At 46.2% G+C, this 14,171-nt stretch overlaps 1 protein-coding gene across 3 annotated transcripts in view; it reads left to right on the top strand.

The window, feature by feature from the left end:
• Fbxw11 (F-box and WD repeat domain containing 11) overlaps positions 1 to 11,892 on the top strand; it is a 101,159-nt gene extending 89,267 nt beyond the window's left edge. For all 3 annotated transcript variants that reach the window (XM_059270232.1, XM_059270231.1, XM_059270233.1), the window contains 6 exons: positions 1,140 to 1,389; positions 4,274 to 4,392; positions 5,109 to 5,219; positions 6,120 to 6,198; positions 8,080 to 8,265; positions 9,493 to 11,892. In XM_059270232.1, the coding sequence (XP_059126215.1) occupies positions 1,140 to 1,389; positions 4,274 to 4,392; positions 5,109 to 5,219; positions 6,120 to 6,198; positions 8,080 to 8,241 (721 nt within the window). In that variant the 3' untranslated portion in view covers positions 8,242 to 8,265; positions 9,493 to 11,892. The remainder of the gene's footprint in view (positions 1 to 1,139; positions 1,390 to 4,273; positions 4,393 to 5,108; positions 5,220 to 6,119; positions 6,199 to 8,079; positions 8,266 to 9,492) is intronic.
• Positions 11,893 to 14,171: the final 2,279 nt, after the last annotated feature.

Genomic DNA, 14,171 nt, shown 5'->3' with positions numbered 1-14,171 from the left:
ATTACAGATGGTTGTGAACCACCATGTGGTTGCTGGGAATTGAACTCATGACCTCTGGAAGAGCAGTCAGTGCTCTTAACCGCTGAGCCATCTCTCCAGCCCACACATGACTGTCTTTATAGCCTTTGCAATGGTGGAAGCTGAGTTCTCCATTACCATCCCGGGGCAGTGTGGAAGAGACATTGCAGAAGGGAAAGCACACCTCCCTGGACCCGACATGCAGTGAGGTGACAGAGTCCAGCAGAGCCAAAGAGCATCATACAGCGAAGGCTGGGGGGGACTGAGGGGACTGAGGGAATGAGGAGTGAAAGGAGGGGGCTCACCTCAGCCGACTCAGATGCTTGTGAGGATTGCTTAGTCATAGGCACTCTGGAGGAGCTGGGTAGTTCTCGGTCCATCCCCGGGTTCTGTGATGTTCCCTTTGGGTTTCTTGTCCCGTATCCCACTGTCCGACTCTTTACTCAGCCCCACCCCACAGCACAGCTACTGGCTGTGCCCTGGTGTCACCTCCAGGCTGCTGCCTTGTCACTGCTCAGCCTTCACGCCGTCTTCTTCACGCCGTCTTCTGCTCTGTCAGTGCATCCTTTAGGATGTTGGGGCTTTTTTTTTTTTTTTTTTTTTTTGCATGTCCAAGTGTCAGATAAAAAGTGATTTGATGAAACACCCCAGCTTAGTTTGCAAATTATAAGCAGTAGATTCTTCAACATGCCAGAGGCCAATGAAAACCTTAAGCTTGGGATCACCCTGGGCTCCTCATCCGTCAAACTCCTCTTGTTGTATCAGACTCACTGAAAGCCTCCTGACTTGAGGGATGTCTTTGTCACCTGTACAGACCTGAAGACATCCCTGAGTCAATACTTTGAGTGTGAGATAAACCTGACCCAGCCAGGGTTAGCTTCCTTCTTAAAGGCAACTTAGCAGTTGCCAGCTTTGAGGAAGCTGCTGCCCAGGTTCTGTTGCATACCATGTGTAGGCATACCCTATACCGTGCACCTGGGTACAGGGTTCTGCTGGCAGCAGTCTGGCAGAATATACTTGGGGTACGGGGGTTCTGCTGGTAGCATGCACTTGGTACACTAAGTGACACTGAACCCAGACCTCCCTGGCTCTCCCTGTCACAACTCTCTGTTCTCTTCCAGAGTCTGGGATGTGAACACGGGTGAAGTTCTCAACACTCTCATCCATCACAATGAAGCTGTACTGCACTTACGCTTCAGCAACGGACTGATGGTGACTTGTTCCAAGGACCGGTCCATTGCTGTGTGGGACATGGCTTCTGCCACTGATATCACTTTACGCCGTGTCCTGGTTGGCCACCGTGCTGCTGTCAATGTGGTAGACTTCGATGATAAGTACATTGTGTCTGCCTCTGGAGACAGGACCATTAAAGTGAGTGTGTCTGCAGTCTTCACCCTGGCTCTTCCCATCCCTAAACGGCAGAGAATAGAATAGGCAGCGGTGGCTGGCACTGGGTGGCAAGGTCTCTTCTTAATGCATTCCCATAAGACCCTCCCATTTCACATGCTTGTGCAGCTACAGGCAAGACAAGAAAAAAAAGTCATTGGTCCCAATAGAGAACAGTTGCCAATTTCAAGAGATGACATTGTTGGTTTCTCTGTGTAAGCCTTTGGCAGTCCCAGAACTCACTCTGTAGACCAGGCTGGCCTAGAGATCGGAGATCTGCCTGCCTCTGCCTCCCAAGTGCTGGGAGTAAAGGCGTGCACCACCACTGCCCGGTTAAGTCACCTTCCTAAGGGACAGAGACTGAGCTTTACATTTGTCAACTCAGTTACACCACCACTACCATGACATGGCTCAAACTGGTCATGTGGAGCTCAGACTTGGTTTATTCTCTTCTGAGAGCTTGCTATTGTATAGGCCCTGGTTAAATGCTGGGGAAAGACTGATGAACAAGACATGTTCCTGCCTTCAAGAAGCCAGGTTGGATCAGATGAAAGGCAAAATGGGACCAGCAATTGTAGACTAAGGTGACCCACAGGGTATATGATTCCGTTATCTGTGTTAACTTATTTTTAAAGTTTAGCTTTCAGTGTGTGTGTGTGTGTGTGTGTGTGTGTGTGTGTGTGTGTACACATACATTTACTCATAATTAAATTGATTCTTTGACAGTTTCATACATTGTCCACACCGACCATTTTCACCCAGCCTCCCACTTCCCCATTCTCCATTTCCCCACAGTCTCTTTCCCACATTCATCTCTGTTCATTTTGTTCTGTGATCCATTGAGTTTGACCAGTGTTGACTGGGTACCATGGGTTTGGAGTTACGTCTTGGAACCTAATGGGTTCAGAGGTGGGTGCACAACTGCAGACAGTGACCCCCCTCTCTCAGAATCTATCCCTAGCCAATAGTTCATCAGTAAGGGGTTGGGCCTCGTGAGATCCTTCTAGCTTTCTTACATATTATTAACAGCTTTATAATTTCCATGCCTGAAGATTTGGCTTTTCCAAATGTATTACTAGTGCATTTACAGCTTTGTATAACACCCCCCAGCCTGGTTTGTAAACACTTTCACCTACAACATTAACTGTGCAGGAGAATCAGCCACCTGTTCCTAGTATTCAGCGTCTACCCTCCGTCTCTGAATTTGCCTGTTCTAGACATTTCATGTAAATGGAATCGTATATCCTGTGGCCTTTTGTATCTAGCTTTTTCGTGTAATGCAGGGTTTAACACAGACCAGGGCTTTGTTGCTTCTGGTGGCCAAGCACGTCTTTACTCTGAACAGATGACACTGTTTCCCCCTCCTGTGCTGATGCACTGTTGTTTGTTTCCCTTGGCTGACAATTATGAATGATGTTGCTGTAAACACTTGCCCATTCATCTTTGCACATTCAGTTAGTTCTCTTAATTGATTAACATCCCAGGGAATTGCCAAATGGTTTTCCAGTGTGGCCGTCCCATGTTATGGTCCTGCCAGCGGAAGGCTTTGTGCTGGGCAGTGCTCTGTGCTTTGGTAACTTGCCCCACAAATCATGGGCCACGTCTCATCAAAACTTAGGTTTCTGGAAGTGGGACAATTAGATTTTGTGTGCATTAACGTAACCACGACAGTTAGGAGCACTTGGGCCTAATTAGAAAACACCTCTGTGGTGAGGTTGCTCCGCACTCTTGCCCACACTTGTTCAGGTCTTGTTTTGATCTGTAGTCATGGTGCGCTGCAGGAGTGTCTGGAGTTGGCTTTCACTCTTCAGTGGCTAGTGGTTTCTTGCTTATTGGTCACTATGTACTTGGTCTAGATAAATGTGTTTAAGTCTTAAGCCCATTTAAAAACTTAGTTTTATTTTTATGGTTGAGTTGTAATTTTTTTTAAAGATTTTTTTATGTATTATAGAGATGAGCCCCTTAAGCAGATAAATGATTTTTCTCTCATTCTTTCATTTTGTTAATATCACCCTTGGAATCACAAATAACTTTTAATTTTGATGACATTCATTTTATTTTGTGTGTGTGTTGTGTGTGCTTTTGTTGTGATACCTAAGAAACGATTGCCCGACTAGGCTCTTCCATTTAGATCTTTGATCTGTTTTGAATGAAATTTTTATGTAGGGCGTGGGGTTGGGGGTCTAATTCCATGTGGAGGGGTGGACACAGAAATAGCTGCTCTCCCATTGAGCTGCAGATGCAGCTGGCTCACCAGCCCAGGAACTCCAGCCACTGTGTCTCCTTATTTGGCTCATCACATAGTAAGTGTGCCTGTGAGCACCTGCATCTTACAGACAGATTCACAAGAGGGAAGTGTTTATATCATGTGTGGAATATTAGGAGTCAGGTGCCAGACTGGTGAGAAGAGGGGGCTGTGGAAGGTGGAGAGTTTGTGTGTCAGTACAGTAAGTGTGACTGTGAGCTAGTGTGCAAACAAAATGACACCGACTTCTTCCTCCACAGGAGGAAATACCTTAGCCTTCCAGGAGATGTTGTCTTTGTGAAGATCTCAAAGTTTAGACTTCTAAACTCCCCTGTATTTCACTCCAGTTTTATTGCCCACGGCCAGCAAAGCTCATGCTGTCCAGTTTCTACCCTAGCCCGTTGTTAACCAAGAAGAAAATTTGTGGTCAGTCAATTTGGGATCTTTCTTGGAATGTGCCCCTGCCTCCCACTATGTAGCCACACTGTCTTTAAGCTTGCCATCCTCCTACCTCAGCCTCCTGAATGCTACGATGGTAGGGCACATCTCCGTGCCCAGCTCTCTTGGAAGGTATGTTGTGGCAGGATTCGGTGTCTTCCTAACAGCGCTGCTGTCTTTCCACAGGTGTGGAGCACGAGCACTTGTGAGTTTGTCCGCACTCTGAATGGGCATAAGCGGGGCATCGCCTGTCTGCAGTACCGGGACCGGCTGGTTGTCAGTGGATCGTCAGATAACACCATCCGGTACGTAGGAATTGGAATTGGTGTATTTTTTACAAAAACCGATCAGTAGAAAACAAAACCAAAAGAGTCTCTTACTCCAGAATTAGAACACATATGAGTTTATACCCTGTGGATCATGCAAAGGAGAAGGCTTAATATGGCTGGTGGTTTGGTTTTCTAAGACACTGCACACCCAGTGAGTCCAAGACCCAGCCTTTCGAAACCAAGCAACCCTGGTATCTAGTACACACAAGGCACCACTGAGTTTCATCAGGATTGGGAGACCACTGGGACTGGAGTCCCTGGCTGTGTGTGATTTTGCTCTACATGCTTTTTTCCTTTCCTGCCTCACGTCCATACCTCCTCAGGGAAGCTCTTCCGAAGCCACTGGGCTCTGTGGATTTATCCACTGAGATACCAAGAGAATTCCCAGGGACTAAGCATAATTGAAGTGTCTTTGCTGAGTTGATTAAAAAAGAAAATGCCTTTTAAATATTTCAAATTACATAAAACAAAATGTAACAGAAAGTGAAGCTTCCACCTAAATTAGTGCTAAAAGCACAAATGTTAGAATTCGAGATAATATGTATGTATGTGGTATGAACCAGGAGTGAGGTGGGAATATGGAATTGAAGAGAATGAAAAGTCTTACCTGTATGGAACAGGTGTACAGAACTTGAGGAGGGCGTAAGTCACGTGTGAGAATCTGTTTCATAGACAACTGCTTCTTGTTTAAGGCTATGGGATATTGAGTGTGGTGCCTGTCTAAGAGTCCTGGAGGGGCACGAAGAATTGGTCCGATGCATCCGTTTTGATAACAAGAGGATTGTCAGTGGCGCCTATGATGGGTATGTGTTTAGTCTGCACATGCATGGGTATAGCCTTGTCAGGAACACAACTGCTGTCTCTTAAAGAGCTCTGTGCATGCTGGATTCTGTGTGAGAAAATCTGTCATACCAGTGGGTCAGGTGTGGATGCCCAGGCCCAGAAAGATGAAGTAAAGCTTGCCTCAACCACACCGTAGCCAGGCTCTGGAGTTCTAGCTTATATGCTAACTATTACCAGAAACATAAAGAGTAGGGCCTGCAAGATGGCTCAGTAGGTGAAGGTGCTTGCTGCACAAGCCTGGCGGCCCGAGTTCAATCCTGGAGCCCCTGGTAAGGAGAGAACTCACTGCAGACCTGTGTGCATGTGAATATACATGTGTGCACACACAGATCACACGACAGGGAATTCTGGTCTTTGCTTAATTCTAAATAAACAGGAACACCACTACCCCCTCCCTTGAACTCAGTAATAAATTCCTCTTTTCTCCTTTTGTTCTCAATGACAAATGGAAGCTATAAGCCCCAGTCCTGCATTATTATATGCTTGGTCACTGGGTATTAGTGCTATAATCATTTCTTCATTTGGAGAAAGGCATCCTGGAATCTTGCACTCAGTCCCCCAAGTAATGAATTTGGTGACATAGATACCTAGTTAGGAAGTGAATTTGGTAACCCAAAGTCCTCTGCCTGTTTTTCTCCTTAACAGTAACATCCCTTCAAAGTTTCAGGAACTCTGGGAAGGCTTAGGTTCTTTTTCCAAAATAAGATATTCAGAATCTAAGTTCAGAAACAGAAACACCAGCATGTTGCCCGCTGGGTTTGGCCGAGACTTGGAGGTGCGCTCTGCCTTGTCATGGACTTTCCCACGGTGTAGACAGTGGTAACTTCTGCCTTAATCCCAGTCTCATTTTTCCTTTGCAGGAAGATTAAAGTCTGGGACTTGCAAGCTGCTCTTGACCCTCGGGCCCCAGCAAGCACATTGTGTCTGCGCACCTTGGTGGTACGTGATTTGTTGGGGTGATGGGGTACCCAGTAAAGCTTGTGTCTTGTACCATGCTTTTAGAGATTCATGGGTAATTTTGGCCAGCCAGAACGTAGCACCTTTACACTACTGCAGGGTCCTCTGTAGGTGGGCAGGCATCCTCACAGCTTGTGCTGCATGCCTCATGTAGCCGTGGGGGAGTCTCTAGTGTGCGGCTGTGCTATGTTTTATAACCGCACACTTGTGTACTGTTAAGGTCTCTATTGTGTGGATTATTGCTTTGGCACATAGGAACATTTTAATTTTTAAAATTTATTTTGAATTAATAAATAATTGTGTATTGTTAAAGAGTATGATGTGATTTTTGTTTATAGTATACATTAGAGAAAAATTATCAACTAATTAATGAGAACAAAAATTTTAATTTCTTTCTGACAGAAATATATTAAAAATCTGTTTTTAAACCAAGTGTAGTAGTTCAGACCTGTAATCCCAGCACTTGGGAGGTAGACGCAGGAGGATCAGGAGTCTGAGGTCATCCTTGCCTACATAGTGAGTTTGAGGCCAGCCTGGGATACATAAGACCCTGTCTCCTACCTGCAAAAAAACAAAAACAAAACAAAAAAAAGCAAAACTACTCTTCATAAATTCTGAAGTATACAACACTTTGCTTTTTATTGTGGTCACTCTGTAGTCCAGTGGATGATTGACAGGGTTCTTGCAGTCTAACTGAAGCTTTGGACCCTTTGATGAACATTGGATTCGACCCACCTTTCTCTTTGCATCCAGCCCTTCCCCCTTCTCCCACTCTGGTGTCCTCCTTTTTGTCTCATGGCTATGGGATCCAGTCTGTGGGATCATTGTCTTTCTGTGCCTGGCTTAATTCCACTTATGTAATGACCTCCAGGTGATTGATCATTCGCATGTCAGTGTAAATGGCAGAGTATCTTGGTTGCTTTAAGACCAAATAAATACTTTATTTGGATATGTCAATCTTTTGTAATACTACCAAAGCTGTTGAAATCTAATATTGATTCTGTTGGGTTTTTTTTAAAGAAGACATCTGAAAACAGTGATGGGCTTTTCTTGAAAAATTTCAGTAGGTTTTTTTGTTGTTGTTGTTGTTGTTGTTTGGTTTTTCGAGACAGGGTTTCCCATGTAGTTTTGGTGCCTGTCCTGGATCTCGCTCTGTGGACCAGGCTGGTCTTGAACTCACAGAGATCCTCCTGGCTCTGCCTCACTAATGCTGGGATCAAGGGCATGTACCACCACAGCCCGGCTTGTCTGCTATGGTTTAACGTAGATGTTCTTGGTTATGTTTAAAAAATTTTTTTTGTAGGAGCAGGATGTGGTAGTGCACACTTTTAATCCCAGCACTCAGGAAGCAAAGGCAGAGGCAGGCAGATCTCTGTGAGTTCGAGGCCAGCCTGGTCTACAAAGGCAGTTCCAGGCTGGCCAGGGCTGTTACCTAGAGAAACCCTATCTTTAAAAAAAACAAAAACAAAAGAAAGAAAGAAAGAAAGAAAGAAAGAAAGAAAGAAAGAAACAAACAAACAAACAAACATTATAGCAACTTCGCACTTCTGATTCTGGTTTTACGGTGGGTTCCAAGTGGGTGTTAGCTCTGATGGCCTAATTGAGATGATCACATAGCTTTCCTTCTGTGACATATGCCTAGTCCACAATGTAGGACATAATATTCATAACTTAAAAAAAGGAAAGAAAAGAAAACCCTAGACAGCAAAACAGAGCATTTGTTCTCAGAAAGGGCACCGCTCAGTGGCTGGGAAGTCCTGCAGGAAGCGCGGATAAATGCTGACTCTGCAGCCTGAGTTAAGTCCTGGCTCTGGAGGTGGGGACTCTGAAGATGGTACTGTTCATCAAGCTGCTCTTTTGCAGGAACACTCTGGACGTGTGTTTCGGCTACAGTTTGATGAGTTTCAGATCATCAGCAGTTCCCACGATGACACTATTTTGATTTGGGATTTCTTAAACGTGCCTCCCAGTGCCCAGAATGAGACACGCTCTCCCTCCAGAACCTACACCTATATCTCCAGATAGCGGTCTGCACTTTGGCCCAGTCTGGTGAGTATACTCAAACCCCAGCCCTACGTGGGCTCTTCAAGGCCTTGCTTCTGGGCTTTACCTTTGAATTCCTTGGTGATGTGAACAAGCCTCTTCTTGTTCTAACAGGTGAGGTCCTGATGGTCTCACCACAGAACCCTGCACACTGTGGGCTTTGACATCATTGTTAACAGGTGATGGATGAGGTTGCTGTCTTAAAAACTGGCTTTCTAAGTGATTTCCTCAATGGTCATGGCCATTACACACCAGGGTAGTTCTTCAGGTTTGTTTTTGGAGTGCAGGGATCAACCTTTTTTCCTGGTCCTTTGGTTCTGTGGTTACTAGTATTTTCTTTTTTATTAAAAAGTACAAAATGCCTATGTGTAAAATTGAGAAGTTGTGGGGATGGAAAGAATGAGAACCCCTAATACCACGTCACCCAGAGTCCCATCATTTCAGGTATTGTTGAGTCAAGGTTGAGTCCCATGAACGCCTCTCAAGAAGTTTGTCCTGCTCGGGGCTGACACACTGTAGCCAAGCACCGCATTGGACCCGTTGTATGCTTTGTTTTTTCTGCCCTGCAGACCCAAAATAGTTTTAAACCCTTGAAAAATATCAAAAAGAAAATTGGACGCCATGTAGAAATTAGATGATATTAAAATTCCACCCTCCCTAAATCAGTTTAATGGGAGTGTAGCTGTACTCGTTTGTTTACTTTTACTGGGCTGCTTCTGTGCTTCAGTGACAGGAGTGAGTAGTTGGGACAGAGCTCACACAGCCTGTGGCATGTCAGCCAATTCCCGTGCAGCCTTTAAGAATCAAAGATCTGCATCAAGAGTGGCAGATCTGTGCTGCCTTGGACAACTCCCTTGCACCAGTAGTGCTGGTTGAGGGAACAGCTCTGGGACCCCAAGTGACTGCAAGGCATGGTGGGCTGGTGACACCTGCTGTGTGTCAGGGAAGGCCACCAACAGGGACCTGAGAGCCACTCGGATGTTTACCGTTCCTGCTCTCCCATGTGCTAACACTGGGTCTGCCTACACTGTCAAATTCTCCCTCACTACTTTCTCTTGGAAGATTCTAAGACCATTGAAAAGACCATCATGCACCTGGCAGAGTCTTGTATTCGTTGAGTGAAGTCTTCAGAGCATGGCCTTCCTCCTGGTCTCTCCCTTCCATTCTTGAGCCTGCCCTCTGTGCCTCTCCCATGTCCTGTCCAATTAATGTCTGTTCTTCTTTCTTCTCCAGGGTTTCCTGGTCTCGAACTACTGGCTACATGGCTACCACATGCCTAAGGGAGTTCATTCACAGCTGAGTTCTGGGGCTGGAATTGGTTCTAGATGCTGGGTAGACACAAAGCAGCCCCACTCTTCTTCAAGCCCCACCATTTCCCAGCGCCACCCCTGGCTCTACTTGGAGAAGGACAGCTTAGCTTACCGACTGCAAGTAGAGCAGCAGCTCACGCCCCTCCCTTCAGTGAAGAACCCAACGCTTCCTTCCGATGCACATGCTCACGGGAAGGACACATGGCCTGTTCTTCAGAAGCAAAGCGACCGTGGGAGAAGACTTGTCTCTAATTTACATCGCTTTGAACCTTGGTTTGGTACTAAAAACAGCATTGCATTCTTGGTGAAGTGTTGGGGGTTCAGGGCTCTCCTCTCCAGCAGCAGCAGCAGCAGCAGCAGCAGCAGCAGCAGCTTCTCCTTAGACCTTCAGGTCACTGTCATTCTGACGTGCATAGGAATGTGTCGGACAACGGACAGCTCTGGATTATTTTAGTATTTTTGGATTACACTTCCTTTCTGTACCAGTTTCTTTTAATTTAAAGAATAAGTGAGTTATATTACCTCTCCACAGGTGATATAGCTATTTTCTTTTATTAACTGTTTTCTGTTCCCTCCTCATTTCCTAATATTTGGTAGAGTAACACCTTTATCCACGTGCTTGCCTCCTAATTTAAAATACTGTACCCGCATGTAGATATAATGTACATAACACTTCAAGCTCAAGGTTGCCGGACGGGCCCCTGCATTGGAGACACTACTGTGGAGTGTGTCGCTCAGCCGCAGGTGGGCCCGAGAGCCTGACTCCAGGGTTGCTGTGATTCCTAGAACCTTCCTGCAGTATTCCTTTGCGTTTTATTTGTCACTGTCCTGTGTGTGTGCTGTGTTCAGATGGAACTTCAGAAGTTTATCAGGATGTTTGTTTGTTTGTTTGTTTGTGGCTTCTGCAGTGGACAGGCATCTTCGCAGTCTCCATGTCACTGTTCTGCTCCTCATGAGTACCCCTCCTGAGAGCTAGTGATCACCTCATCACGGGGATCATTGGCTTCTCTGTCCAATGTCCTGCTGTGTGGCAGTAACCCTGAGACAGGAAGAAGGCAGCCCTGTTGACGGGGCTCCTGGCTCTGGGCTCCCTGCACTCTGGTAGGGTGTTGGAGGCTGCTAAGTTAGAACCTGCGGAGCAGGTCAGCTGTTCTGAGCTCCATGAAGGGCTAGGCCCTCCTGTGTGGAGCACAGCCTCAGGCCCCGTCAGCTCTGGTGTGACTCATCACTTCAGTTCTCAAAGCTCCCAGGTGTGAGAGGCACACAGGACATTGGTCAACATTTCCCTCTTTCAAGATTAGGTTTTGATTTGCCCCTCACCATTGTTTCCAAAGATCAAGGAATGTCAGTAAGTACCCTTTAAAGGACCAACCAGCCCCTCCCTGGGAATGGAGCCTCTTCCCATGGAAGCACACTCTGGAGAGAGAAGGCCTCTGGGCTCTGCTCGTCCTGGCATTGTGAATGCTGTGGGGATCAGTGTGTGTCGGTGATTGGTTTACTGGGTTGGCGTTGTTTTTTCCATGTTGGTTTCTTTTCTTTCTTTTGTGTCCCCCCCCCCCCTCTCTCTCTCTCTCTCTCTCTCTCTCTCTCTCTCTCTCTCTCTCTCTCTCTCCTTTTGGATACATTGTTCTCACATGCTTCTACATTTGTTTCTGAGAGGTGGGGGCTCAAATGTATAGAAAGTAGGCCCCTGTCTATAAGGGGGTGTGAACACACCACCTCACAGCTCATCACCCTTTGACAGGAACGCCCAGGGGAGGCAGGGAGGGGGAGTGAATTCTGAACAATCGGACTTTTCTGTTGTTTTTGCATGTTAAATATAGAAGTTCCTGTCCATCCTTGGGGTCAGGGCCTTCACATATGCACACGACCTTTGAATTGTGCCTACTAAATTACAGCAGGGGACTTGGGTACCCAAGGAGTTCCAGTGTCTGGGATTACAGCAGTAATTCCTAGTGTACTCTGGACTTTATTTTGCTAACCGTAATCAAGCAACTGTAAATTACTGCTATATTAATGTTAAAGCACTGGGGTAGTCTAATTCTAACGGTAATTAATTATGTTTGCCAATTATCTGTTTGAAATAAATATGTGTCTGAACAGCTATTGAAACTGTTAAATTGTACAGATATTATCATGACGGCTTTGTACTGTGGAATGTGCTTAATAAAAAAAGTTTGACCTTTGTCCAATAAATTGCTAAGTAATGTCAGTAAATCAAGATGAGTATTATGCAGTACACCTGACCTGGCTTCATGGCGATTGTTACTTCAGCTACTAATTCAAAGCCAATACTCTCAATAAAGTGTTGCAGTATTCCGCTGTTCTGTTACATTTTTCAGAAAAACAGTTTTGTACTATCAAGAATTAAGAGACATACCTTAGGGTAGATTTTCAAAGTCGTCTGCTGTATAGGTAAAGCTGACTCGATTCTGGCCTGTGGAATTCCTCACCTTCCGCTCTCCCAGAAAGCTCCAAGAGCTGAGGACTCCACACCATCAAATCTGCGTGGCGGGTGTGCATGATTTCTGCAAACTAGGAAAATGGCCCCAGGTACTTCCAGGTGAGAGGATCCTTCCTCTTGAAACAGTGTGAGTGATGGAGGTACAGGTACAGGAAGTGAACTTGCCATGACAGTACGCTTTTTGAATGAAATACAACAGTATTTTGATGGACTTACCCATGAGCTTGGATAAGAAAACTAGTTTACAACGCCTGAAAGAGTACAGGGTGCTACTTCTCCCCCTTTCTGGTGATCATTCCATGCCATTCTTGTTCACTGCCTTAGTATTTGGTTATAAGGATATATTTTTGCCAGTTCAATTGAGAGTGGAGATTGGCTTGTTTTTTGCCCATTTGTTAAATGTAGTAAGCTGTTCCCCATGGTTTGGGCTAGTCCTTAGGAACAGCAAGGGATGAACTCCCAGTGTGTGTGTGTGTGTGTGTTGGGGAGCGGCGGCGAGTATGTAGTAGCTTGGATTGTGTACTGGGTAGTTTTATGTTAACTTGACACAAGTTAAAGTCATCTGAGAGGAGGGAACCTCAATTAAGAAAATGCTTCCATAAGATCAGGTTGTAGGCAGGCCTGTAAGGTATTTTCTTAATTATTGATTGATGGGAGAAGGCCCAGCCCACTGTGGGTGGTGCCATCCCTGGTTGGTGGTCCTGGGTTCTATAAGAAAGGCTGAGCAAGCCAGGGGAAGCAAGCCATAAGCAGCACCACTCCATGGCCTCTGTCAGCTCCTGCCTCCAGGCTCCTGCAAGAATGCAGATCCAGTGATGCCAGAGCTGATTTCAAGGTAGCCCAGAAATCTAGATTATGTACTCGCCCAACTTGTAGAAGCACCTTTCCTTTAAGATGTATTTTTAGTTTGTATATGAGTGTTTTGTCGGTCTTGGGGTTTCTATCACTGTAATAAAACACCATGATCGAAAGCAACTTGAGGAAAGGGCAGACGTAGGTTTACTACTCTCGTAGGTTTACTACTCTCGGGTCACACTCCATCCCTGAAGGGAGTCTGCAGGAGCAGGAGCCTGGGGCAGGAACTGAAGGCGGAAGCCATGGGGTGGGGCGGAGTGGGTGGGTGGGTGGGAGGCTGCTGCTTACTGCCTTGCTCTTCCTGGCTCGTTCAATTTTTCTTCCACCAGGACCATCTGCCCACAGTGGGGCCCTGTCCACAATGGGCTGGGCATGCCCACATCAATCTTTAATCAAGAAAATGCCCCGCAGGCTTGCCTACAGCCAGATTGTACGGAGTGGAGGCATTTTCCCAAATGAGGTCCCCTCCTCTCAGTGACTCCAGCTTGTATCAAGTTGATAACACTAGCCAGCGCTGTCTGCCTCTATGTATGTCTGGGCACCGAGTTGTGCAGTGCCTACAGAGGCCATGAGAGGGCCCCCTTGAACTAGAGTTACAGACAGTTGGGAGCCACCGTGAGGTGCTGAGAACTGAACCTGGGTCCTCTGCTAAGCCATCTCACCAGCCTTTGGCAACTTTTTTTTTTTTTTTTAAGCCAACCTCTCCACCAGCTTGCGTCTGAACTAGTGGAATGATAAGCATTTTTAGTGATCTACTGATACACTGTATCAATGAAGGACTTGGGTCTTATGGAGGAAAGGGACAATAAAGATTATAGGCCTCCTAATGTGTGTAGTATACAGTAGTCACTCAGCATGTTGGTGAAGAGGTATTTATGGGACCAGAGGATGAAAGAGCCAAGAACTGGATTCCACATTTCCAGTTGCTGGGCCTGCTCAGATGGACTTGGGATCCCCTATAGCAGGGCAGCGTTTAGGTGTGGGTTGGCTTGGTCTCTGCAGAGCTCCAAAGTCTCCAGACTCCTGCAGGCTTCTTGCACTAAGCTGTCTAGTACCCAGTGGTACCCAGCTGTCATGGAACATATGGCTGCCTGTCTTGGGGTACCAGCATCTGCCTGAGGAAAGGGCAGAGGTCCTTGAGGTTTTTTGTTTTTGAAATGCCCCCCTGTAGCCTAACCTGTCGTTGAACTCAGAGCTGTCCTTCCTCTGCTCCCAAATACTGGGATCATAGGCGTGCCCCACGGTGCCTGCCCTGGGCCTCCGATGATCTAGTTCACAGATCT

Source organism: Peromyscus eremicus, chromosome 8a (assembly GCF_949786415.1).
Source record: "Peromyscus eremicus chromosome 8a, PerEre_H2_v1, whole genome shotgun sequence".
Taxonomy (NCBI): Eukaryota; Metazoa; Chordata; class Mammalia; order Rodentia; family Cricetidae; genus Peromyscus; species Peromyscus eremicus.
The sequence above is the reverse complement of the archived record's forward strand: the minus strand, read 5'-3'. Positions and strand labels throughout refer to the sequence as shown.